The sequence below is a fragment of the Amphiprion ocellaris genome, chromosome 18, assembly GCF_022539595.1.
Source record: "Amphiprion ocellaris isolate individual 3 ecotype Okinawa chromosome 18, ASM2253959v1, whole genome shotgun sequence".
Classification (NCBI taxonomy): Eukaryota; Metazoa; Chordata; class Actinopteri; family Pomacentridae; genus Amphiprion; species Amphiprion ocellaris.
Window position 1 is genome coordinate 27,081,980 of NC_072783.1, and position 24,166 is coordinate 27,106,145.

Sequence of the window (24,166 nt, forward strand, 5' to 3'; positions counted from 1 at the left end):
AATTACTTGGTCAAAAAATTATTATTATTTCAATACTTGGTTTATCCCTTAAGACATTTTTTTCTAGCAAAAATGTCACACATTCATTTGGTCAGATTCTAGAATGTGAGGATTTTCTACTTTCTCTGCTTTATATAGCTGCAAATGAACTATTTTCTTACATTATCTTAGAAGACAAACTGCAGATGTATCACTATTGAGAATATTTGCACCTCTAATTTAGATGCCATAAGACTTCTTCTGACTAACTTGACAAGAGATAAATTAACTAAAATTTCAACAACATTTCTGCATAAATGTTGTGTTTTATACAGATCCAGTATTGACTTTTGCATGGAAGACCACAAAACAGCACCATCCCGAGAGACAAAGCTATGTGTTAAATCAAGATAATTTAACTTTCACCTCTGGCTGGTCGGTATTGGCTGGGTCCTTACTGGCCTGGAAGAGCTTTCCCAGCTTTGTATCCACCCACAACATGTAGTTTCCCAATATAGCCATTCCTGTTGGAGATGGATATCGGCTCCCATATCGGATAAGCTGCCTCTGTGTGCCATCTGCAGCCATGCGAGAGATCATATCAAGGCCATCATCTGTCCAGTAGAGGAAGTTGTTAGTGTAATCAACTGTCAGCCCACGAGGTGACACCAGGCTCTCTGATGCCAACACTGTACGGTTTGTTCCATCCAGGAAGGCCCTCTCAATCTTGGGCGTTTGGCCACCATCGGCCCAAAAGAGGTAGCGAAGCTTGGGGCTGACTGCTAGGTCACGGGGCTTGTCCTGGGAGGACTTGAGGAGAATCATTCGGTAGGTGGTGTTGATGGCTAACACCTCCAAGAAGGTCTCGCTCTCAAAGGCATTGGTGAAATACAAGTTACCTATAAAGGTGAATTGAGAAGTTGGAAAAAAGAGAATTTTTGGATCAGTAATGTAGAATCCTCATATTTTTTGTAAATGCTCCTTAGATGAGACAATGGATTAATGATGGAATGATTGAATGGTGGAGTGACTTCATACCTGCAATCCAGTCTACAGCAAGACCCTGAATGCCTCCTCTTCCAATGCCTGTAGTGACGACATTGCTATATTGCCCTCCATCCGTTTTGGTCCTGTAGATGCCCCTGTATGTTGTGTAGGTGCTGTTGTCAGTCCAGTATACAAAACCAGAATCAATATGGAGGTCCAGCCTGTCCTTATTGGAATAGGATGCTGTAACAAAATTAATGTTTGGTTGAACTGATGTTTGTTGTCAATAAAAAAATATATGATATGCAAAACAAGTTAAGCATCATAATGCAAAGCAATATAAAGCCAACATACATCCAGCAACAGGAACCATAGCTTCAGAGTGGTCAGAGCTGTTTATATGGAAGCCACGGATATACTTGAGATTGGAGATGATGGCGAAAGATTCATACTGTTCACACTGGGAGCCATCATGAGAGACGAAAAATCCTGTGGTGCACGCACAGGTCTTCTGGTTGTTTGGTTTGGGTAGACAGAGGTGTGGACAGCCTCCATTGTTGGAGCTGCAGGCATTGGTGGTCCCGGCTGAGTCTGATGTGTAAGAAACAGAATGGTGAAGTTGAGCACTACAAAATCATATGAGCCTAATCCACCCATATTATTGTTATGTAACCATAGACAGTATTTATAATAGATGGACTTAGTCTCAGAATCTGAAAAGTGAAGCCCATGCAGAAGCGCCTAAAACCTGCAATCTTTCTAACAGCCAGCAGGGGGCGAGTCCTTTGTTTGCAAAAACAAGCCTAATTGTAGAGAAATCTATAAGACAATGAGCCTATTCTTACTTGATTTATTAGCTTAGTAAAAAATTTGCTAATGAATTTATAGACTCAATTGCTATTTTCAATAATCTTTTAATTCAGCATGATGTTCAATTCATAAATTATGGTTTCATTTAGAAAAAAATTGACAATAAATGAGTGTATGTTTCAGATAGAACTACCTGGAGATTGGCAGGTCACTAATGCATCACTGAGCATAGTGTGCTCAGCTCTTCAGTTAGTTCCACAGCTCAATCGTTACAGCTAATTTTAAAAGCCCAACATGGCGGAGTTTGGCCAAATTCCAAACTCATTGTGGTAAAATTTTACTCTATGAACAAAAGCTTGTCATTGGTTGCTATGTCTCAACCAAAATGAACAACATTTAAACAGCTACACTTAACACAGAGTAAAATTTCTGAAATTTTTCTTACAAGATATTTTTGCTGTGCAGAAATTTTACAGAAATATACGTAAAAGAGAAATCTAAACTTGCTTTGTGTAGCAAATCAAATATTTTCTTTAATTGAAATTTTATAGGGTCCTTTCAAAAGCTAGACTTGAACACAAAGGTCAGAGCTCCAAGATTTTTAATTATTAGTAAAACTATGTACAAGAAGTTTATTGTTATCATTATGTGAATATTTTTTTGTGTATCTCTTAACTAGTTAAGTATCGGGTACACATACAGAAGTGAAAAAATATTCTCTCAGTGTTAAAAAATTGATAATTATTCACTTTCTATTAAAAAAAATCAAGAATATGAGTAACATGAAAACGAGTAGCCCTTCATCCTGCTGTTTGCTGTCCTTGAGGAGGACACTAAAGTCCCTCTTACTTACTGGCAGTAATTACCTGTTGAATAATATAACATTCTGGATTTAAAAAAAAAAAACACTAGCAAGACACCTTTGGATTAAATTAAAAACCAGTGGATCCACGTACTGTCTCTGGCGTGCACTTTGAGAGCACGAAGGCCGGACATGCCGCTCCTCATCACCACCATATTGGCACCAGTATCCTTGTCCACCCGCTCAATGACCTCGTAGTCCAGGTCAGTGTAGTAGAGGTGGTTCTGGTGAATCGTCAGCCCCCACGGGTTGGACAGACCGCTGACTACTGTCACACGTGTTACTCCATCCATGGTGCCACACTCAATCTGGGACAAGAAGGAAGAAGAACATAAAGGGACAGTTCACTGGAAAAAAAAAAGTAAAAAAAAAAAAAAAAAAAAAGGACCATAAAGACTGAAGAAACTTCAGTTTGGACTACATCAGATTGCTGGAGGTGAAAGAAAATAAGCATGTTTTGTTTGGTAGAGTGTCATTATGGTATTTACATGAAAGCTTGGTCAACTATAGAGGGGAAAAGTGTTTTGCACATGATAAACATTAGTAAACTCATTAGAGAAGATGTTAAGATACTTAAATAGTAAAGAAACTGCTGACATTTTTGGCAATAGTCTATATGTTGAGCAGGTTTTCTGTACATACCAGTCCTGAGCCTGACACCCCCCAGTACAGCTTCCTGGTAGAGATGTCAGCAGCGATGAACCCAATGTTAGCCAGGTTGCCTGTGTAGAGGTTCTTGAGGTTGCTTCCATCCATGTCAGCACTGCCAACCTTCGGGGGAACTCCGCTACCTGACCCCTTATCTGTCCAAAATAATTTCCTATCGGGACAAAAGTGTAAATATTTTCTTTTCAAAAATAAAGTAACAAAGTTCTTTACAGTAAAATATTTAGGACAACCATTGTGTAAAGTGTTGTGTCCAGTATTAAAGAACATGATTGGTTTTGTAGAAGTAACCTTACAAATATAAGTATTTGGGATAAGACCTAAGAGTGTTATTTATGGTGTGATTTTATCTGAGTACTTCACATTTTAGGGATCAAAACACTCCATAAAATAGAGCATCCCTTTACCTATTTGATATTTTCGGCTATGATGTCCATTGATAGTTTGGTTGGGTTATGTTTATAACAGGAAACAAGACTGTGATGTTTTGCTATTGGAGAAATAAGACCTTTTCAGGTCCAACTGCATGATGGTCTTTCAGACAATAAACTCACTTTGTCCTTGTCAGGCAGCTATTGCCTGCTGAATAACTGGGAATGAGGTCTTGGTCAATTTCGAGAGGACATCAATAACACAGAATTTAGGATGATTGTCTAAATATGTTTAGTCATTTCACCCTGATTTGTTCCATTGAGGCCAAACAAAACAGCAAATTCTCAGTTTACTCAGAGAACAGATGCTTTACCCTCGGACTGGATCCACAGCAATTCCAAGAGGCTCTCCTGCTCCCTCGGGTTTTCCATTTGCCGTGACCAGTGTCCTCCTGTAATTCTCTATTCCATCTACACGAATAACCTACACAAAACATTGTGCTCATTTAGTTGCTCACGCAAAACACCAATTAAGTGATAAACACAAAGGGAAAAAACTAAATCTGTCAGTTAAGATAAAACACTAATGGTAAAACAGAGTTCTGTGCAGAAGCTTTAGTGTAGAGATGAACAGAAAGAAACTCATCATTTTATAGAACAAGGTGCTTACTTCTATAGATTTAGCAGTGGGATTGGTGTAAAACATTATTCGACTTATCCAATCAAAAGCCAGACCGGATGGTGAGCCCATCAGAGCAGCTGGAACAAACTCAGATCTGTTGGTTCCATTGGTTTTCACTCGCCAAATGGAGCCCTGATAATAAAGCAAAATAAGAGGCTACGCATCAAAACACAACTTTTAGTGGTCTCAAGTACTGCATAAGAAATTACATAAAAACCAAGAAAGTATTTAATGTGGAAATAATCAACTCAACCAAAACACTTTGCAAAGCCTTTTCAAGAGTTTTCCTTTTTTCTATAGATAGATAAATAGATAGATAGATAAATAGATAGATAGATATTTTATTAATCCTGAGGGAAATTCAAGGGAGTTTACAGGGAGTCTATTCAAGGTTAAGTTGGTGTATGATTTACATTTAATATGATTAATCACCTGCAATAGCGAGTTTTAATTAATAGCTTTCCTTGTGTAACAGCAAATTTATTACATGTCATAAAATATCTCTCCAGTTCTATCGTTTAAGACCTCCACTCACAGTGCTCTGCACCCAGTAGACAAATTCCTCCTGATCGTCAAAGTCAATGTCTCTTCCCTGGCTGATGCCAGACACTGGGGCCATCGCATTATTGGAAGAGTCAGCGGGGTCCAGAGGGATACCGAAAATCACAGAATCTCTGACCACCATCAAGAATGGAGTTTCATCTACAACAAAGCAGAAACACACATGAAGGAAAGAACACAAGACATATAAAGTAGTGTCACACTGTAGGTTGGAATGTAATTTTTAGCAAAAACATCATGAAATTTAAATCAATCAGAACTAGGGCTGCACTTAATGATTATTGTCATTTGTTGTTTAGTCTATAAAATGACATAATTGGGAAAAATGTTGATAAGCATTTGCTTCAAATGTTTTGTTTTGAAATATTCAGTTTATTGTCATAAAGGAGTAAAGAAACCAGAAAATACTCCAATTTAAAAAGCTGGAGCCAGATAAATTTAGACCTTTTGGGAATATTTAAATATAATAGTCTGCGATGTTTTGTTTTTGGAGAAAAAGGACCTCTCAGTGTCCACTTGCGAGATGCAGAGTTAAAGTCTGTGAATACTGGTGCATAGAGTGCTGTTAAAAGTATAAGTTGATGTTTAAAAAAACCTACCTTTAATACAGGTGCGTTTGTCATCATCCAGCTTCCATCCAGACTGACAGTGGCAGGTGTAGTACCTCGGCCTCATGCCTGACAGCAGGCACAGCTGAGTGCACAGATGTTCTCTGCATGGATTAATGGCTGAACATAGAACAACAGTGTCACCTTCAGGCTCAAAATGGCATTTCACTATTTCAGGAAACTACTTAACTTTGTCATGCTAAAAAAGGAATGTGATGGAACCAGTGTGCAGAATTTTTATATTCATGACATTCCCTGAGAGTTTATTTTGTCTAATATTGTGATCCTTAAAAACAATAACACATGGTCAGGGTAAATTTAGGAGCGTATTTTCAAGACTATAAAAAGTAATTTTGCTATTTGCTGTTTAGCTGGAGGCTACCTGCGGGCTGTTTGACGGGATGGGACATAACTAAGCCCATGGGCTGGTAGACGTTGGTCATCAGAGTGGTGCCGTTGCCACCATGGAACTTATTGGCCGTCATCACCTTGCTGGTGTAGCGCTCTGACCAGTAGACGTTGTCCTCGAAGATGGTCATACCGTGCAGGTGCTGGAGAACCTGGTGGGAGGTGGCCACATATGGTTTTCAAGCTTTGATATATAATTCATTCTCTACACATTTGCTCCCTTTCAGCAAACCCTGCCTGATAGTGTGTCAATGATGTGTGATGTGGCCTTGCCCAGACATTGAGCTATCACATCATGCTGTATGAAGAAAGGACTGGTAAACATTGGTCATCAATATGTTGGTGCAATGATGTCAATATTTCCTGTTTTTGAACAAGTCACATTCTTTTCTCATCAGAAGTGAACAGATAAATGACTACATATGCACCAAAATAGAGAATAGGGAAACTAAGGAGTTGAAAAATAAAAGGAGCAAGTGAAAGATAAACTCTGGAATAATATAATAAACATTTCTGTTTTTTAAATCAAATGATTAGAGGTAATGGACAAAAGTACAAATCTTTTCTCTTTTTACCAATAGGTAAGGAGGTTAAAAGAAAAGGAAAATGTTACACATTTCTACTCAAACGTACATTTTCATTATTTAACTCCGTAGTACTCCCTGATTTATGAAATGATTTGACTCAATTACTGCGATGATTTGTTAGTATTGATCACAAATGGGTTTTTTCAAATGATCAAATTACACTTACCAGGTCACTTGCCATGACCTGTTGGCGGTTCTTGCCATCATAGTCACAGTAGTCGATATATCTGAGGTAGGCATCTGCGAAGTAAACCCTGCGCGTTGTATAGTCTAGAGCCAGGCCGTTGGGCCAGTAGAGTTTAGTGCTGACAATAACCCGTCTCATGTTTCCATCCATGTCGGCCCGCTCAATCCTAGGGTTCTGACCCCAGTCCGACCAGAACATCAGGTTGGTACTGGGAACAATGACAAAATCATAGAAATGGTTGAGTGTGGTTGTTGAAGGATAGACGGTTAGATGTTTAAACCATTTTACATGGAATTAAATAAAAATGACAACAATCTTACTAGTTTCGAGGGTCTAAAACCAGTCCACGGGGGCTGGTAACGTTTTTGGTTAAGAGAACTTTTCGGAAGCGACCGTCCAGAGTGGACACCTCGATGTTCTCCATGACAGAGTCGGTCCAGTACAGGTTCCGACCCACCCAGTCCACAGCAATGCTCTCAGGAATCAGCAGACCAGTGGAGAACACCTACAACAAAAGGGACACATTGAACACTGAGAATATTGCAGTTTAATTTAATTTATGCTGCTTTTGGAATTACTAGACAGTAGGAATGTTCAAATTCTGTCAGAGAAACACAGTGGCTCTTGCTTTAATGTGTATGTGCTACTGTTTGTCTTACTTCCTGTCTGTCTGTGCCGTTCTGGTAGGCACTCCATATTTTCTTCTGTGAGGCATCAGCCCAGTACATTCTGGAAGTCGTGCTGTCAAAGTCTACGGTCACGATGTCTGAACCACTGATGACTGGAACCATCTGGGGTGGTCTCATCTTGATCCGGTTGGCGATGATCTGGCTACGCTTGGCAACCAAAAGTACAGCAGCAATGGGGTCTGAGGACAGAAAAATATCTTGTTTGTTACCGACATCTCCTATAAACTGTCTTTGTGTGTACAAGTCCGAGCCCCACATCGAGGAGATATTCACATATAAATACTTGGTACAACCTACACAAATGAATAGTCTTCAGCTCTGTTTCTACTCTTTGATTCAAGCAATTTGTTAGTTTACTTTGTTTTTTATCACAAAGTGACAAACAGACAAGAATCTAATAATCTACACCCAGAATATATAGTATGTGGATCTTTTTTTGTATTGCATTCCTTGTTGCTTACTTGTGGCTTTGCAGGTGCGTCCATCAGGCTCCAGGAGGTAACCATGTGAACAGTGGCACCGGAAGGTTCCTCTCTCGTTGTAGCACTGCTGGCTGCAGAAACCAGGGATCAGACACTCGTTGATGTCGTCACAGGTCTTGGAGTCATTGAGGAGCTGAAACCCTGGTGGACAAGTGCACTCAGCCCCAAATGGTCCTTGGATGCATCCGTCACTGCAGCCCCCGTTGTTCAGTGCACAGTCATCTAGGTCTTCATGAGGGCATATGACAGTTTGCTTAGTTTATTTTCTGACAGCTGGTAGACATTGTTTATTCAGTTGTGTTTTTTCTGGAAATACTCTTTACTGAGGCTAAAATCTAATATAAAAATGCATCAAAACTCACTGCAGATCGTTGACTCATCTGCTCCATTGGGACAGTCCTTCTCGCCGTTGCACACCTTGTCCAGGTCGATGCACACCTCGTCAGTAGGGCACTGCCACTGTCCCGAGGGGCAACTATATGGAGGGGTGGGACAGTTGTTCTCATCACTCATGTCCCGGCAGTCATTGTCGCCGTCACACAACCAGCTCATCGGGATGCAAATCTTGTTGGCACACTGGAAATAGTTGGTTCTGCAGGTGAAAGGCAGGCAGGAGTTGTGTTCATCGGATCCATCCTCACAGTCTGGATGGCCGTCGCACTCCCAGTCGTCTGGTACGCAGAAACCATCCGTCTGGCACTGGAACTCGTCGTCATGGCAGAGGCCTGGACCTCGAGAGGCTGGAGGTGCCAGAGACATTTAAAAAATGTTTTTTAAGAAGGAAAACACTTCTCCCAGAATGTGAAACACTCAACATCACATTTAAAAAATATATATATTCAGCGCAAGTATGTGAAGTTAACATACGACAGCCTTGTTCATCAGAATGGTCCCTGCAGTCAAAGACACCATCGCACCGATAAGTCGCTCCGACACACTGGTCCCCGCTGGCACAGGCAAACTCATAGGACTCACAGGAAAACTCTAAAAGTGGGAAGGAGAACAAACAATACAAGGAAAAGATCAATTTAAAAAAATCTCTCTTTCCTGCAGAAAACATGCCTTTGAAAATTTTGATTCCTACCACAGCCTTTCTCATCAGAGCCATCCAAGCAATCCTGGTCTCCATCACACACATAGGAGTTGTGGATACAGCGGTGGTCAGGACACAAGAAGTAGCCAGGAGGGCATGTGGTGATGGTTGAATCTGACAATCACAGTTCATTTATCAGCTTTTCCGGTGGATTTAAAAGATAAAAGTTGTATGTGCTGCATTTTATGAAACACAAGAATGAGGTGAAACTGGAGTGGACTCTTCACTTACTGCAGTTGTGTTCATCAGAGCCATCGCCGCAGTCATTGTCACCGTCACACAACCATTTTTTAGAGACGCATCTGTTGTTGTCGCAGGTAAAGAAATCAGCTGCACAGGTGGTAGGGAGACGAGTGGGACAGTTGACCTCATCAGAACCATCTCCACAGTCGTCCATGCCATCGCAGCGCCAACTGGAATAGATGCAGCGCTTGTTGTTGCAGGTGAAGGCATATGGAGAGCAGGTTGCTCCTGGTAAAGATAATGTCAGAAAAAAGAAGATTGTATGATCCAGTGTTTCCATGCACTACTTCACAATCACACATATTTTCTTATACATTCACCTGTATCGGTGCAGTTGGCCTCATCAGTCTTATCTATGCAATCAACGATCCCATCACAGCGGTAGGAGTTGGGCCTACAGCGTCCTTCATCACACTCAAACGATGAGGCACCGCAGTTGTCAGGTGGAGGGACAGAATCGTCTTTGATGCAGTCCCTCTGGTTGCTCTGAAGTTTCATACCGTATGGACAGCCGCACACTCGAGTGAAGGAGGGAGTTGGGAAGCAGAAGTGGCTGCAGTGTCCGTTGGGGACCATATTGCAACGGCTGGTGAATACTGACGGAAGGACGACAAAGAAACAGTCAGCAGGTTTTTGGACTCTAACATCTGGCTGGCTAACTGAGCAACAGCTGTCTTGGTGAAACAGGTGTGATTATTCTGGTTTGATCTGCTGAATCGCAAGTAATTTCAGAGTATTTTTTTATTGTTTCTGTCACATTTTTACTCATTGCGAGTTCGTTTTTCCTTGTAATATAAAGTCCTGCTGCTCTATGGAAACAGCACAACCATGAGTAGAGTTAGAGAGAACTCAAATATTTTTTTTGTGCAGTAAAACAAAATTATAGGGCCGTAAAGAAAAACAAAAGTTGAATTCCTTTGATTATTTTTTAAAAAAATTTAAATAACCTAGAATCAATCAAAATTGACCCATTTTAAAGTTTGAAAATGTGGGGAAAAAAATATTTTCACAGTGAAACTTCTGATGTCCACATTTTCAACATTTTTGGGAAAACTTTGAACATTTTTCAGTGGAAAAAAAGAAATGCTAAAAATGTCTCTTAAGAACATTCACAAAAAATCTACCAAAATCCAGCGAATTGCTGGATTTTGGTAGATTTTTTGTGAATGTTCTTAAAGAAAATATTACAAGTTTTACTGGTATATATTTAATCACTTTAGATATTTTTAGCTTTTTTTGGAAGATTTTTACTCATTTCTTGAAAATATTTACAAGAATTTTCTTGTCAAATTTGGATTTTTTAAATTAAATTTTTATGGGACACTTTTAAGGAATTATTGGAATTTTCCTCCTGAATGTTTTGTAAATTTTCAGAAATTTGGGGATTTTTTTTGCAGAATTTTTGGATTTTTTTCAGACAAGGAAACAATATTTTTTGGTGCCCGTAAATGAGGACAACAGGAGGGTTAAGAATGTTGTAAGAAGATTATTCCCTCCCCACTAGCAGTCAAACCCCTTTAGTCCTGTTCATACACAGATTTATCTGAACTGGTTAACTGTTAAACCCTTTGCAGACTGCAGTGTCCTACTGTGTGTACACTTACTGCTGTGGAGGTCAGCTGTGTAGGCCTTGACATTCATGATGCCGCTGATTCCTTGTCTGATCATAATGTTTCCTCCTCCATCCCTCTTCCTCATCTCGAATATTCCTCTGGTCCTCGTATCAGACACATACAGGAAGTCTGCAAGACAGAAGTAGGTGGTTTGGCATTTTTGAAAAACACTGGTTGAGGTCCTAAAAACAAATCCACATCCATGAAATATTATTCATGAACAGCGGTATGGAAAGTGTCACAATCATTTTTATTTGTGTGCTACAGTAGCCGACAGCATGTCAATTTTAAGTTTAGTGAAGTAGCTTCTGGACTTCGAGTCAGTGCAGAAATAAGTATTCTAACTTCATGTTTTGAGCATTAATATTAAGGATCTGGGGATATGTGAGGCTTTATAATCATAACAGAGTTTGATGTCTGTCAGGCTGCAGAAAACATGGCTGAAATTACATATACTTTAAATATCATGAATGTGCGTATCTCAGGTGAGACCATGAAATTCACCTGAATAAACTGTCAAAGAGTAGGGCTGAGTGATCTGGCCAATATTGGTAAAAGTCTTTCTGTCAGTTCCTTCGATGTCAATGTGACCAATCTGGTCCAGGAGGGAATCCACCCAGTACAGCCTGTCATTCCTGTCAAAGAGCAATACAAACAAAGACTGGAGTCACACTATACGCTCTTTTAAAGTCGCACAGCTCACCACTGTACTCACACATAGTCCAGAGCGAGTCCATACGGCCATCCCAGCGTTGTGTTGACTAGAGGAATAGCATTGCTGCCATCAGTGAAGCCTCTCATTATGACCGCTGGACGATACCAGTCAGACCAGAACAAGAAGCTGTGGGTCAACATTTAATTGGACAAACAGTATCAGTATGAAGTTGAATAACCTTGACATCATTTTCTGTATTGTAATTCAACGTCATGGGATATTTGCTCCTATTATGGTGAGGAAGGTGTTTAGCGTTCTTTTGTAAACACTTTTGACAAATCTCACCCAGCACTCGGATGCACTGCAATTCCTTTTGGGTTCCTCAGTCCAGTCACAATGTCTCGTCTGGACTTGTCTATGACTCTGAAAGCTACCACCGACTTGTAGGAGGTTGTGGTCCAAAACAAAACTTTGGAGGTCCAGTCGTAAGCCATGGCATCAACTATTCCCACTTTGTAACCTGTCAAAACCTGCTGGACTGAGGGCATCCAGAAAACACAAGGAGGTGTGACCAACAGGAGTAAGGACAGAGGTTCAAAAAGCTGTTTTTTACAGGTGGTCTCACCTTTCAATGGGGATTTATTAGACAAATGTAACATGAGCTTACCGGTGCCATTGAGGTTGGACTTATAGATGAGGCCGCCGGACCTGTCGTTGTAGAAAATTGATTCCTCGTTGCCGTCAAACTCCATTGCGGAGCCAGAGAAAGAAGTGCCGAGGCCTGAGAGCGGCAGGGTGACGTCCTCCTGGAGGGACAGGTTCAGTGGGATCCCCCTCACCGCCAGAGACGTGCCCACCAACAAATAGTCCTTCACCTCTGTTTGAAGAGTGAGTGGTGGCGGTTACAAACAGGTAATCATGCTGTTCAAACAAAACTGTTATTTTTAGAAAGCAACACTACACTGTAAAAAATTAACTTGTTTTGTCATTTCACAAGTTTTCTATGATTTACTGTTACATGATAGATTCGTCCTGTCGTGTTGAATTATAAAGAATAACTGCTTAAATCACTCAAAAAGTATTCAGTGACATACTAACCATAAGAAAATGCATCTTTAAAGGTAAATTTACAATAATTTCTGTGCTAAAGGGATTTTGTCGTGTTAAATTGTGGTTGCTTTATTTTTTATTACAAATTCTAATATATTTGCAATATTTTCTGTTATTCTTCAGGTGATAATCTGTTAATTTCTATTATTCCTATGATTTAAAGGTGGTTACTATTGTAGAAGTGATATTTTTATGTTTTCTTTTTGCTTATTTCTCATGAAATGATTAAAAGCAAATTAGTAAATTAATTTAAAAAAACATTTTATATACTGTATACATACATTAGGCTAACTGTTTTTTAAGACATTTTTAATGTACCATTTTTGTACATTTTTTCTGGTAGCAACGGAACCGAGATTTTTCCAATTTTTTAATTCATTCTTTTAATTTTTTGCATTACATGCTATGATAAAGCAGAATATTTGTGTGATACTGTGCCATAATATGCTTTAACACAACATAGTTGGTAATCACTATCTGAGGATATATATATTTGTACACCAACGTAAAAACAAAACACTACATCATAACATTAGTTTGATTATTAACCTGTCTGAAATTCCTACCTTTAAAGACATACAGTAATTTCAATATTGAAACTGGGCATACAACATATTGTAAATTGCAGAAATGTTTTCATGGCTAATAAAAAAGACAAACATGCAAAAGCAGAACATAGAAAATGTTGAGGACCAAATAACAGAGACTTCAGGTCATTTTGCCCTTATTTCGAATAAACTCACTAAAGCAGGTCTGGAGGTCAGAGTGGAGGTCGTAACCATGGCGACATTTGCAGCGGAAGCCCAAACCATCACTGTCTGTGCGATGACTTAATACACAAATGTGCTGGCAGCCACCGTTGTGTCGGCCACACGGGTTCATCACTACAAGACAAGACAGATGTGGTCAGTTCATAACAGCACATAAACATCAGTAAAACCAATATGACCTAGACTGAGAGTGGTTTTGGTGCTAAACAAAGCAATGAACCTGTTTCTGGGTCAAGCATTGGTTTAAAAAACACAAGTAAGAAAAATACAAACTTTAATTTATAGTAGAGGGAACAATGTGAACTCAGTATAAGTTGCTACTTTATTGAAAGTGCGTCTCTTTACCAAAAGGTTGCAGGACAGAGTGTGAGACCACAACATGGCCTGGTCGCTTGGCGGTACGATAGAGGAGCGTTGGGTTGCTGCCGTTGAACCGATTGGCTCTGATCACACCCATCTTCGTCCAGTCAGTGAAGAATACGTGGTTTTCAAACACAGCCATTCCAAACGGATGTGGAGCCTGAGCTGCATTATTGAGGACTATTTTCCTGAGAAATGGCAGCACTTTATAAATACCAAGATGGCTTCATCATTTTTCCCTTCTAAGTTCAACTTTTAGGAGAAGTCTTGACTGACAATATCCTTTGTGTAACCCTTACCTGTCCAAGCCGCTGTATGTGACCGTCTCCACTGTGTCAAAGTGGCTGTCAGACCAGTAGACCCTCCTCGTGACAATATCCAGGGTAATTCCTGTTGGTGTGCCGAGCCTGTTTTTAACCAGCTCCATACGATTACTGCCATCCATGAAGGCACGCTCCAGCTTTGTGTTCTCATTAGAAACACCCATGTCTGTGAAGAACATGTAGCTGCAAACAAACAAGAAGAAACACCTGAAAGGATGCTATATGATCTAGAGAAAACCATGTGGATGTAAAAACTCTTGGAATGATGGAGTTCTTTAACAGAATTCATGTGGATTCTTGCAAAGAAGCCAGTGGATCAGTCCTGCCATTTAACCATACTAACAAAGACTCCAAAAATGAATCCTTGCACTTCTAGGACTTTATTCCGCTATTGACATGCATTACATACAATCCATCACGCTGTCTCATCATAAGGTACTATCTGATTAAAAGCAGATGTTCTGAACCAGCTCACCCCACTGTTGAGTCCAGGGCGAGGCCATGAGGGGTCTGCAGGTTCTCAGCCACCAGCGTCACCCGATTCCCTCCATCAAAGTCGCACACATCAATGCGCTCCACCCTAGCCTCCAAGACGTAGAGTTTGAAGTTGATCCAGTCCACAGCGAGGTTCTGGACACTGTGGACTGAGTTGGTCAGAACCTCCTTGATGTCACCTCCGTTAAAGTTGGAAGAATAAACCTGGCAAAAGAAAGAAAGAGTGACTGGTGCTGAAGTATGGAGACGCACAGGTGTGTTGTCTTCATTCAGAATGTGATCAGACGCTGAACCAGACTGACCTTTTTGGTGTATGTATCACTCCAGAAGACTATGTCGCTGTGCATGTGGTAGGCCAGTCCTACAGCGTAACCTTTACCCTGGGATGGCACCAGGGTTCTGACAATGCGTCCGTGTATGTCAGCCATCATCACATCACCCCCATTGGTGAAAATAAGCTGCGGCAGCCCAGCTGAGAAACACAAATGCATTTTAATAGATTACTGCCAGATACTAACAGCAGTGTACTGCTAGGTACAATAAAATCAGGTGCTTTTTGGGAACCAAAAACAAGAATGACAACTATTAGAAGGCTCCTGTAAAAATAAATGACAATAATTGCACAAAATGTTCTTGTTCAAATGTAATGCTAGGACTAGCAGCTAGACTGTGCTGTTTTTAAAAAAAATAAAACAAAAAATTAGTAAAATGATTTTTCATTGGTTACTGCAAATTGTTACGTACTTTTCTGCTTTGAAATCAGCATTTTTAATTCATAAAAATGCAGCATATCTTATTCTTTATCTTCATTGTTTACAATGTTTTAGTGGCATATGCACTTTTAAATACCTTGCCTTGCAAAGATTAACATTGTTATTTAGGTTATAGTATGTCTGCAATTTACTGGAGTATTTCTACATTATAAAGGAAGTTCACAGGTATTTACAGTGACAGTGAATGTTGATTACAACGGCAACACTATGTAAATATAGTTTTTTATTGGAAAGTCTAGTTAAAGTATTAAGCAGTAAACATCATATTTTATTTTAGAATACTGTAATCAATAACACAGTAAATAGCTGTTGAGGTAAATTACAATAACAATCCTGTAAAAATACAATAAAATACTGGTGATCACCTGTATTCTACTCTAAACATCAAGTTCTATAGAAGAATACAGTTTTACACTGATTAATTGCAGTAGTAACACTGTAAAATAACAGTAAAATCTGGCGACAGCTTCCAGTATTTTATCGTTATTGTACAGGAACATTTGTTCAGTGTGCCAGACTTTAGTATTAAATTTATTTTTAGAAAGTATTAAAAAAATACTTCAAAAGGGATATTTAAAAAATATATATATTACACACACACAAAAACCAACCATCAGTATCGCTAAATGTTAAAAAAATTTAACTTCTAGTAAATTTTGTTGAAAAAATATACTTGTAAAGAGAGTTTTCTGCAAAAAAAATGATTTTTTTTTTTTTTTTTTTTAAACAGAAAACTCTCTTGAATTATGAGATCCCATTAGTACCACATCCCAGATTGCATTAAAAGCAACATTTTCTACTGCAGCAGATCGCTATAATGTAAATGTGTGTCACTCCATACCGGTCACATTGGCTTTGCAGACATGACCCTGCTGCAGAAAGTACCCATCAGCACAGCTACAGTGGTGTGTCCCAGGACGATCCTCACACAGCTGGTCACAGATCCCCCAGATCTGACAGTCATTATAGTCTGAAGAGCACAACAAACAGCCATGTTTTAGGCTATAGGGTTAGCATGAGGATCTATATGAGTAATTTAGAACCAGATTGGAATTTCGCTCTGTTTGTCATCGCTTCCAACCAGGACACAAACTTCAGAAGCTTCCCCAAAACTGTTCAAATATAAATTACCTTTATAGATCGATGTCTGGCACTTACCTACACAGGAGCGGCTGTCATTGGCCACAATAAAGCCATCAGGGCAGTAGCATGTACCGCCCTGAGGAGACGGGTGGCAGAGGTACTCACAGCTCAAGGTGGAGCACCGGTCCAAGCCTGTGAGCAAAAATCACACAAATCAGCATGATTGGGCAAATCTAGGCTACAGTCGAAGGCTTTAAATTCATCTTTATCTCAGGAGCCTCAGTGCCAGAACATCATAAGTATCATGAGCAGAATTATAGCCATCATCACCTGCAAATTATCTGGGAAAAAGTTAATCTTAAACCAGGTGTGTGTGAAGGTTCTGATAAGGAAGGAAGAAGCTATGATTATATCAGTCTCAGCAGCTGTCTTCTGTGAAACTTTTATGAGTACACCAAACTATGTGTAAAACTCCCGCACCTAAATTTACAATCTTATTAAAGTGGTACATTCGACCAAATCACTCCCACTTAGGCCAGTTTATTTGAGTTCTGTTTGCTTCTTTTTTCTTTTTTCTGTCACTTTGCAGGGATAAAAGCAGTAATGAAGAGGCATAAATCCATCAGAGTGGGACTAATGTGTGTAGTTTTCTCAAAACTATGTGAAAAATTGACGTGTGAGACCTACCGCAGGTTTGGTCTACTGTGGAGTTGGTTTCATCTGTACCTCCAGGACAGTCAGGAGAATCATCACACACTTTCCCGACAGGAATGCATACCGTGGAGCCTGGGCATCCCCACTCCCCAGGGTAACAGTCTCGAGAGTTACTATCTAAAAACAGTAGAAACACTTCATGAATTTATACAGGAATATTTCCTTTTTATTCAAATCTACTTTGAGAAGACAGAAATTAAACCTATCAAAAGAGGATTCCAAAATCCTATAATATTCACAATGACAAAAACAGGCTCCTTGAAATCTATCAGTCACCAGTCATTTCAGCATTTCAATCTCCAAAATATAAACATTTTATAGCCTAAACTTCACATTTTTAATAGCCTTTCAGTCATTTATTTGTCAGAATGTGTTATCATTTTTGATCAAAACATCACATTTCATCAAAGTTCACAGTTTTTTAATGTACCTCTGAATGTTTAAACTGAACTGAAACATTCCCGTACGTTTGTAAAGTTTGTAAGAACAGTTTGTAAGTTTGCCTCACCACATCCTTTTTCATCGCTGTAGTCTCCACAGTCATTGAAATAGTCACACACCCACTTCTGAGGGATACAACGGCCACTGGAACATGTGAACTCATTGCCACTGCAGCTCTGGTAGACTGCACAATAAGAAAGTTATGCAGCAGTGTGTGCTGACCACAAATCACAAAACATAAGAGCCTCATTGCTGCTGGAGTGTATGCGAGGGACAGTTCAGATGGTTCGTTCTTACCACAGCCCTGCTCATCGCTGTTATCCCCACAGTCATCCCAGTGGTCACACACAAAGGCATGTGGAATACAGTAGCCATTTGTACACTGAAACTGGTGGATTGGACAGTGCTGATTTGCTAAAAAATGAAGCACAGTGATTGAATTTACAAGACGTTCAACAATCTGTTAATTATTAAAACAACCTCAGACTAAACTAAAGAAACATTTGAACAGGTTTCGATCACGAGGTGTCAGAACTTATAAAGAACCAGAGGGGCAAAGGTTGAGGCTGTGAGTGCCTTTTTCTACAATATGCCTGCCAGCACAAATCGATGCTCAGTCGGGCTTTAATATATCGCATTGTCAGCAAAAATTAAAAAAAAAAAGAACAGAACAAGACTTCAAATTAAATTTTATAGAAGAAAAAGGTCAAAGAGGCATGAGAGTTGTTGCATACATCATAAAACAGATGTGAGTAAACCCCTGTGCAGTGTCACGTAAATGTCAAATGTTTCCAAACTGAATCACCTCTCAGCAACTGCATTAGAATTTAAAAACAATAATGTGAGAACTACAGACTATATTGATACAGACCCCATTGTGATAACTGATGTGACAATCTGTGATCCCTTGAACAAAATTAAACAAATATAACTGCGATTTCCAGTTAGTCTAATTGCATGGACATGGTTATAAAAGGACCTGTGTCACCCAGATTTTATCCGTTTTGGACACGTGGGCTGTGGCTGTCTGCATGTCTGCATCATGGCTTCACATGTGAAAGAATTTCCGGAGGAATTTTGATATCATTTTATGAGGTTTCATAATGATGGAAAGGAATACAGGACAATCAGCGATCATCTAAAAATCAGTCAAAACACAGTTGCAGCAGTAACCAGGGAGTATGAAATGAGTGCTGTTACTATTATTTGGTTGTCCACCTAAAATGACGTGTAGGTGAAGTGCTTTGGGCTTCTCACAGGTGTTATCAATGGAAATTACAGTTACTGTGATAGTTGAGAGAGAAAACAAAAGACACTGCATATGATCAGCCTCTATGGAAGGCGTCCAATAGGAGCAAACAAACAGTTTTACACAAAAAAACCAAATGCCTTACTGTTATACTTAGAAGTACTGCAGTCACTGTGGAGTGATACAGTTTTAGACCGCATAAAATAGTGTATGTTACCATGATAAAGATGCTACGTAGCATCTTTAGCATGTTTAGCAAATTTTTAATAACCCGCCATTCTCCCCCTCAACATTTATGGACATTTTGGGTTCTTCTTAACACTGTTTTATCCAGTTGCCTCACAACTGCCTTTCAAAGAGATATTTGTTCGACGTCGTAGCTAGGGTTGCCACCTTTCAGAAATGAAAATAAAGGACACCCACCAAGGCTCTTCGGGGCCACAGTTCAGTAAAGTTGGAAAGTTATTCACAGATTCAATAACTCATTAGACATATGTTGTGAAAACATAAACGATGCCTCTTTTCCATCATTATAAGGTACACAATGTGCTACTTGATAAAACTGGGCTTGTAGCATATTGTGTACCTACAGAGTACAAGATTGAAGTTATTGAATATTTGTGTCTCTTCGCTGTTGCAGCGGTTTTGCAGACAGTGTCTGTGCATTCGTCACACAGCCGGCTGCACATAGACATTAATGTTATTGGTGCAACTTTAAAGACAGCTACTTTTGATAAAACTGGGCTTGTAGCACATTGTCCACCTTACAACGATGGGAAAGAGGCACCGTTTATGTTTTGACAACCTATATCTAATGAGTTATTGATGCCAGATGTCTGAATCTGTGAATATCTTTCCAACTTTACTGAACTTGAGGCCACTACCACCTAAGGAGTGATATATTTAATTTGGAAAAAAGCATTTAGCCATACTTAAAGCTTTAAGTGCTTTATTAACACAAAACTAAGAGTTTTGTATTGTTTTATTATCACAGGTTCTGTCTGAAAAGAGGTGGCATCATTTTAAACAGTGAAACCAAACTAATGAAATAAAATGTAATGAGCAACCAGTGAGCAATACTGTATCCTGTAAAAACATAAACAACTGAATGCAGAATACTGGACAAAGAAATTCTACAGATATTTTTTTTCATCTAAATCTAAATCTTATCTTAACACAGTTAATCTATTATCTTATTTATGTGTGTATGCATGTATTTATTGATTTATTTAGTACTGTTAGCATAGAGTTCTGAGTGAGTTTTTCTTTAGATAGGCAAAGGCCATTTGTTGATTACATAAAGGCTATTAAATAAATATTTATTAAAAACTAAAAAGCATTTAAAAAAAACAAAACAAAAAAAAACCCAAAACAACGTAGGCATTTATTGAGTCACTAAAATACTGTAGAGTACAGACCACATCAGCATGATTATAAGCATCCTCTGGTAAATTAACAACCAGATACTGATGTCTCTCACCATATCAGCTTCAGGAGATGGTTAGATGATGCTGGTTGGGTTCTCTCTGTTCTCATGTTTCTTACATGTTGGTCTCCTGATGCTGCCTGACTTCAGCTAATCCATGAGCATCACAGAACACAGTTTGCCTCGTATCCACTGCCAGGGGTTCCACTCTTTCCACTCACGTCTGTACATTTGCAAACGTTTTTGCTTCTGCAGACGTGGTGGAGTTTCGGGTGTAAACATTTTTAAACACGCGGGTGCAGCGTGATCTGCTGGACCTGGCATCGGGTCCTACGAAGTTTAAATTGGCTGCCCTTAATATTTCCTGTGTTTTATTTTGTTCCTTATGCAGTTTTGATGAGTGTGTGACAGACGTGTACGGGGCATTTATGAAAATACGGAACAATTTGCGTCCCGTATTGATTCGATACGGGACGCAACAATTAATTGTCAAATAAAGGGCGATTCCGTATTTTAAGGGACGGGTGGCAACCCTAGTCGTAGCATAACGTTAGCAAAAGCAAAATAAAGGTGGTGTCCAGAAGTGACATTCTATTCTAGTACAACAAGCTAATCATAAAACAAGAATAAAAAAAAAACATTTTTATAAGGTTTTTAAATTTTTTTGTTTTAATGCAGGAAGGCATAAATATATTCACAATTTCTGTAGCACATACTAAAACATTGAATTTTCAATAAACCAGAATGCAAACTTCATCTACCGCCTTGTTTGGTAGAGGAAGTGGCTTAAAATCTTTAATGTGAGGAAACTATTTTTAGGTCTAACATAGTCATTTTTTTCTGTATCACAACCTTGAGTTATGAGTTTGTGGAGCTTGTAACTTAGTGCAAAATCCTAATGTGACCCAAATTATTTCTCTTCAGTGTATCAGACAGTCTAAAGGTTTGCTGCTGTCTACTCACTGCAGTTGAATTCATCAGAACCATCCCTGCAGTCCTGGAGGCCGTTGCAGTGCTGAGAGTTGTTGTAACAGGCTCCGTTAGCACAGGTCTTCTCAGTGCAGTGTGGATAGTCTGCAAAAAAGCAGCAGAATGACTCCTATTTCAGGAAAAACCTGAGGAGATTATCATGAGTTTGAATCCTCAGTTCCTTACTGCAGTTGCTCTCATCAGAGTTGTCCACGCAGTCCTTCACCCGGTCACATCTGTATTTGCCGGGGATGCATTGACCCTCCCGGCAGGTGAACTGTCCTGGGCTGCAGGTCCGCTCACCTGAACAAGAGCACAGAGGTGTTTTTGTTTGTTTGTTTTTCAACATGTGTGATGGCATGAGAACTGGACTTGTATTCGGGGATGTAAAATGATGTGCCAACTCTTGTTAACGTTTCATTGCGAGTTCATTATTGCTGTGATAGATCAATCCAGAATTCTTTGTCACACTGACAAAGAAAAATACCCCATCTTTTCTAGTGAAATACAAATGAGGAAATATCTCATAATGTTTCTGACAGTCATTTTCATGTCTCCAGTATATTTTTGACATTTGTGTTGTGGTGTTAAGTTTATCTGAACACATTCAACCTCCTGAACATCCTGAATACTGGAAGATGTGAACTTTACACTAAGATAATGCAGCCACCAAAACGCTTTACTACTCATTATTGAATGTGGACAGGATCTCTCTGTCCTTTTATGATGTTTTGGAAGCATCTGACTGATACAATTTTTCATGGCATACAAAGAAATAGTGACATTGTTCTAATCTGTCTTTCCCAGCAGCACATAAACATTCACTCGGCATACCACAGGTTCTTTGTTCATCTGAGCCGTCGATACAGTCCTCCTCCCCATCGCAGACGAATCCCTGTGAGATGCATTCACCGCTCGTCACACATTTAAACTCCTGCGCAGAGCACGATGGAGGTGCTGCCACAAGGGAACAAAACAACTGAACAGTTAACACATGCCTAACTTGACTTTCCCAGTTGAGAGTTTATTACATGTCCATGTGTCTGTGTGGTGAATACAACATTAAAAACGATGGAAATACTGAATTCTTATAATGGTTTTCCTTGGTTGTTGTACTTACGACAGTTGAGCTCATCTGAGTCGTCTGTGCAGTCTTTCGTTCCATCACACCTCCAGTCTTTGTCAATACATTGTCCATTGGTGCACTGAAACTCATTGCTGCCACAGCTTCCTGCAAAAAACACACAAAAACAGAAAAACTGGTTAAAAAAATCACTCATTTTTACAGGCATGGTGGGCTTGACCTGCAGACTTTTGGTTTTGAGAGGTCATTTACACTATTTATATGATTTAATATTGTTTAAATGCATTAACTGATGTCCATGTTGCTGAAATGAAAAGAATTAGCATTTTATAGTTTCCTTCACTAATGAGTTACTATGTTTATGACTGGTATAAATGCTGTTATTTCCTCAGTGTGCAGCATTTTCACCTGAAAGCATGTGATTTGGCCTTTAAAGCAAAGTTAATTCTTCACCAGGAATGAACCAACAACTTTCTGACCTTGGATTATATGAGACTGTCATGTCAAAATTGATTAGTGATGTCTGAATTAGCAGTGATTGCTCATTCTGTGTACTTACCTTACTTTGCATCGTTTGCACTCATAGCTTTTATTCGTTTCACTATTTAGTTGAAAAATTTAAGCGAGGGCCAAAATACAGATAGTCATCGCCACATTTTCAAAAACTCTTTTTAATGGAAACTTATAACTTCGTAAGATTTAAAAATTAAGGAAGAAACAATATCAAACAACAAAATTATGAATTTAGGATTGGCTTAAAGATGCTGCTATATTTTTTAAATAAAAAGTTTACATTACACATCAATTTGGCATGTTTTTAAAAGTCAAACAGCTAAAAATGACAATATTGCACATTTTATTCAAAAATTTGTTTAAAATTAAAGGGAATTTTAGTGCAAATAGCAAAAATCCTCAAATCCAGTTGTTCTCATTTTTATTCCTTTTGATAGAGCCGCATTTGCTTTAACGAGTAAGCTATTAGAAAATGTTTCAATGTGAAATCAAGAGTAAAACACCTACCTTGGACAAGCTGAAATCCGTGGGACAGCAAAAGAAGAGGCAGAAGATGAAGACCTTTAAGGCCCATAATTTAAAGCTCGGCTTTCCTCTCCAGTGCTGTTGTGTTTTTCACTGCTCAGGCGTTAGTTCGACTAAGTGTTCACGCTCATGCTAAATCTGTGCCTTCGATGAGCTTGAGGAAGGTAGTGCTTCTGGGACTGAGATGTGAAACCCAGAGCAACCAGCACACCAGTAATGTGACATGGAGTGCTACAGCTTTTTATAGCCTGTTCCTTTACATAAACTTCATCTAAGATTAACTTTTACCTGTTGCTGTGTCGTCTGCATCAGCAAGAAAAAGTAATTACGCATATTTGTGTGACATTGACAGGACAAAAACACTGTCTGAAGGCAGAGTGAACAGAAACTTCAAAGCATCTGAAAATGTCTGCATTCAAAACGGGTTAAATTTGCACAAGATTGTTTAATATCTACTCCACAAACTAACAAAAACTGCAGCTGAGTTTTGATTTTCAGGTCTTTGTCATTATATTTTATTTAAAATGTGGCATCTGCTTTAATAGATTATTTCTCAGGAACTATGTTGTTTGCATGACACCCGGTAAATCAGATACAATATTCTTGTAATAAACATTCCTGATGGTATTTATTAGTATACATTGTACATTTTACATGCAGTTGTTGTGCACAGCCATACATGCACATTTATTGATATTTTTCTAATCTGGTCTGTGCACACATTTTAAATGAGCAATAAAGAATAAAGATGCAGCGTGTAGCACTTTATGTCAAATTATTGCCACATTATCGAGAAATTACAGTCATCGTCAACAGTAGGAAGCTTCGTTCGCCGTCTTTATTGGATT

General features: G+C 39.1%; 1 protein-coding gene across 1 annotated transcript in view; it reads right to left on the reverse strand.

Annotated features, from left to right (window-relative positions):
* The window catches only part of lrp2b (low density lipoprotein receptor-related protein 2b), a 43,629-nt gene extending 20,106 nt beyond the window's left edge, over positions 1 to 23,523 (reverse strand). Inside the window, exons 1-39 of the mRNA XM_023278281.3 lie at positions 23,301 to 23,523; positions 22,317 to 22,427; positions 22,031 to 22,153; positions 21,383 to 21,499; positions 21,191 to 21,301; positions 17,850 to 17,966; positions 17,620 to 17,736; positions 17,085 to 17,228; positions 16,473 to 16,589; positions 16,156 to 16,284; positions 14,844 to 15,013; positions 14,522 to 14,745; positions 14,023 to 14,229; positions 13,709 to 13,911; positions 13,337 to 13,477; positions 12,151 to 12,360; positions 11,829 to 12,021; positions 11,544 to 11,669; positions 11,333 to 11,463; positions 10,820 to 10,957; positions 9,536 to 9,811; positions 9,204 to 9,443; positions 8,964 to 9,086; positions 8,747 to 8,863; positions 8,242 to 8,619; positions 7,859 to 8,107; positions 7,368 to 7,576; positions 7,029 to 7,213; positions 6,688 to 6,916; positions 5,909 to 6,086; positions 5,518 to 5,646; positions 4,893 to 5,059; positions 4,346 to 4,489; positions 4,050 to 4,159; positions 3,281 to 3,458; positions 2,733 to 2,946; positions 1,321 to 1,557; positions 1,018 to 1,209; positions 406 to 878 (exon numbers count right to left, since the gene is read on the reverse strand). Coding sequence (XP_023134049.3) covers positions 406 to 878; positions 1,018 to 1,209; positions 1,321 to 1,557; positions 2,733 to 2,946; positions 3,281 to 3,458; positions 4,050 to 4,159; positions 4,346 to 4,489; positions 4,893 to 5,059; positions 5,518 to 5,646; positions 5,909 to 6,086; positions 6,688 to 6,916; positions 7,029 to 7,213; positions 7,368 to 7,576; positions 7,859 to 8,107; positions 8,242 to 8,619; positions 8,747 to 8,863; positions 8,964 to 9,086; positions 9,204 to 9,443; positions 9,536 to 9,811; positions 10,820 to 10,957; positions 11,333 to 11,463; positions 11,544 to 11,669; positions 11,829 to 12,021; positions 12,151 to 12,360; positions 13,337 to 13,477; positions 13,709 to 13,911; positions 14,023 to 14,229; positions 14,522 to 14,745; positions 14,844 to 15,013; positions 16,156 to 16,284; positions 16,473 to 16,589; positions 17,085 to 17,228; positions 17,620 to 17,736; positions 17,850 to 17,966; positions 21,191 to 21,301; positions 21,383 to 21,499; positions 22,031 to 22,153; positions 22,317 to 22,427; positions 23,301 to 23,367 — 6,924 coding nt within the window. The 5' untranslated portion in view covers positions 23,368 to 23,523. The remainder of the gene's footprint in view (positions 1 to 405; positions 879 to 1,017; positions 1,210 to 1,320; positions 1,558 to 2,732; positions 2,947 to 3,280; positions 3,459 to 4,049; positions 4,160 to 4,345; positions 4,490 to 4,892; positions 5,060 to 5,517; positions 5,647 to 5,908; positions 6,087 to 6,687; positions 6,917 to 7,028; positions 7,214 to 7,367; positions 7,577 to 7,858; positions 8,108 to 8,241; positions 8,620 to 8,746; positions 8,864 to 8,963; positions 9,087 to 9,203; positions 9,444 to 9,535; positions 9,812 to 10,819; positions 10,958 to 11,332; positions 11,464 to 11,543; positions 11,670 to 11,828; positions 12,022 to 12,150; positions 12,361 to 13,336; positions 13,478 to 13,708; positions 13,912 to 14,022; positions 14,230 to 14,521; positions 14,746 to 14,843; positions 15,014 to 16,155; positions 16,285 to 16,472; positions 16,590 to 17,084; positions 17,229 to 17,619; positions 17,737 to 17,849; positions 17,967 to 21,190; positions 21,302 to 21,382; positions 21,500 to 22,030; positions 22,154 to 22,316; positions 22,428 to 23,300) is intronic.
* Positions 23,524 to 24,166: the final 643 nt, after the last annotated feature.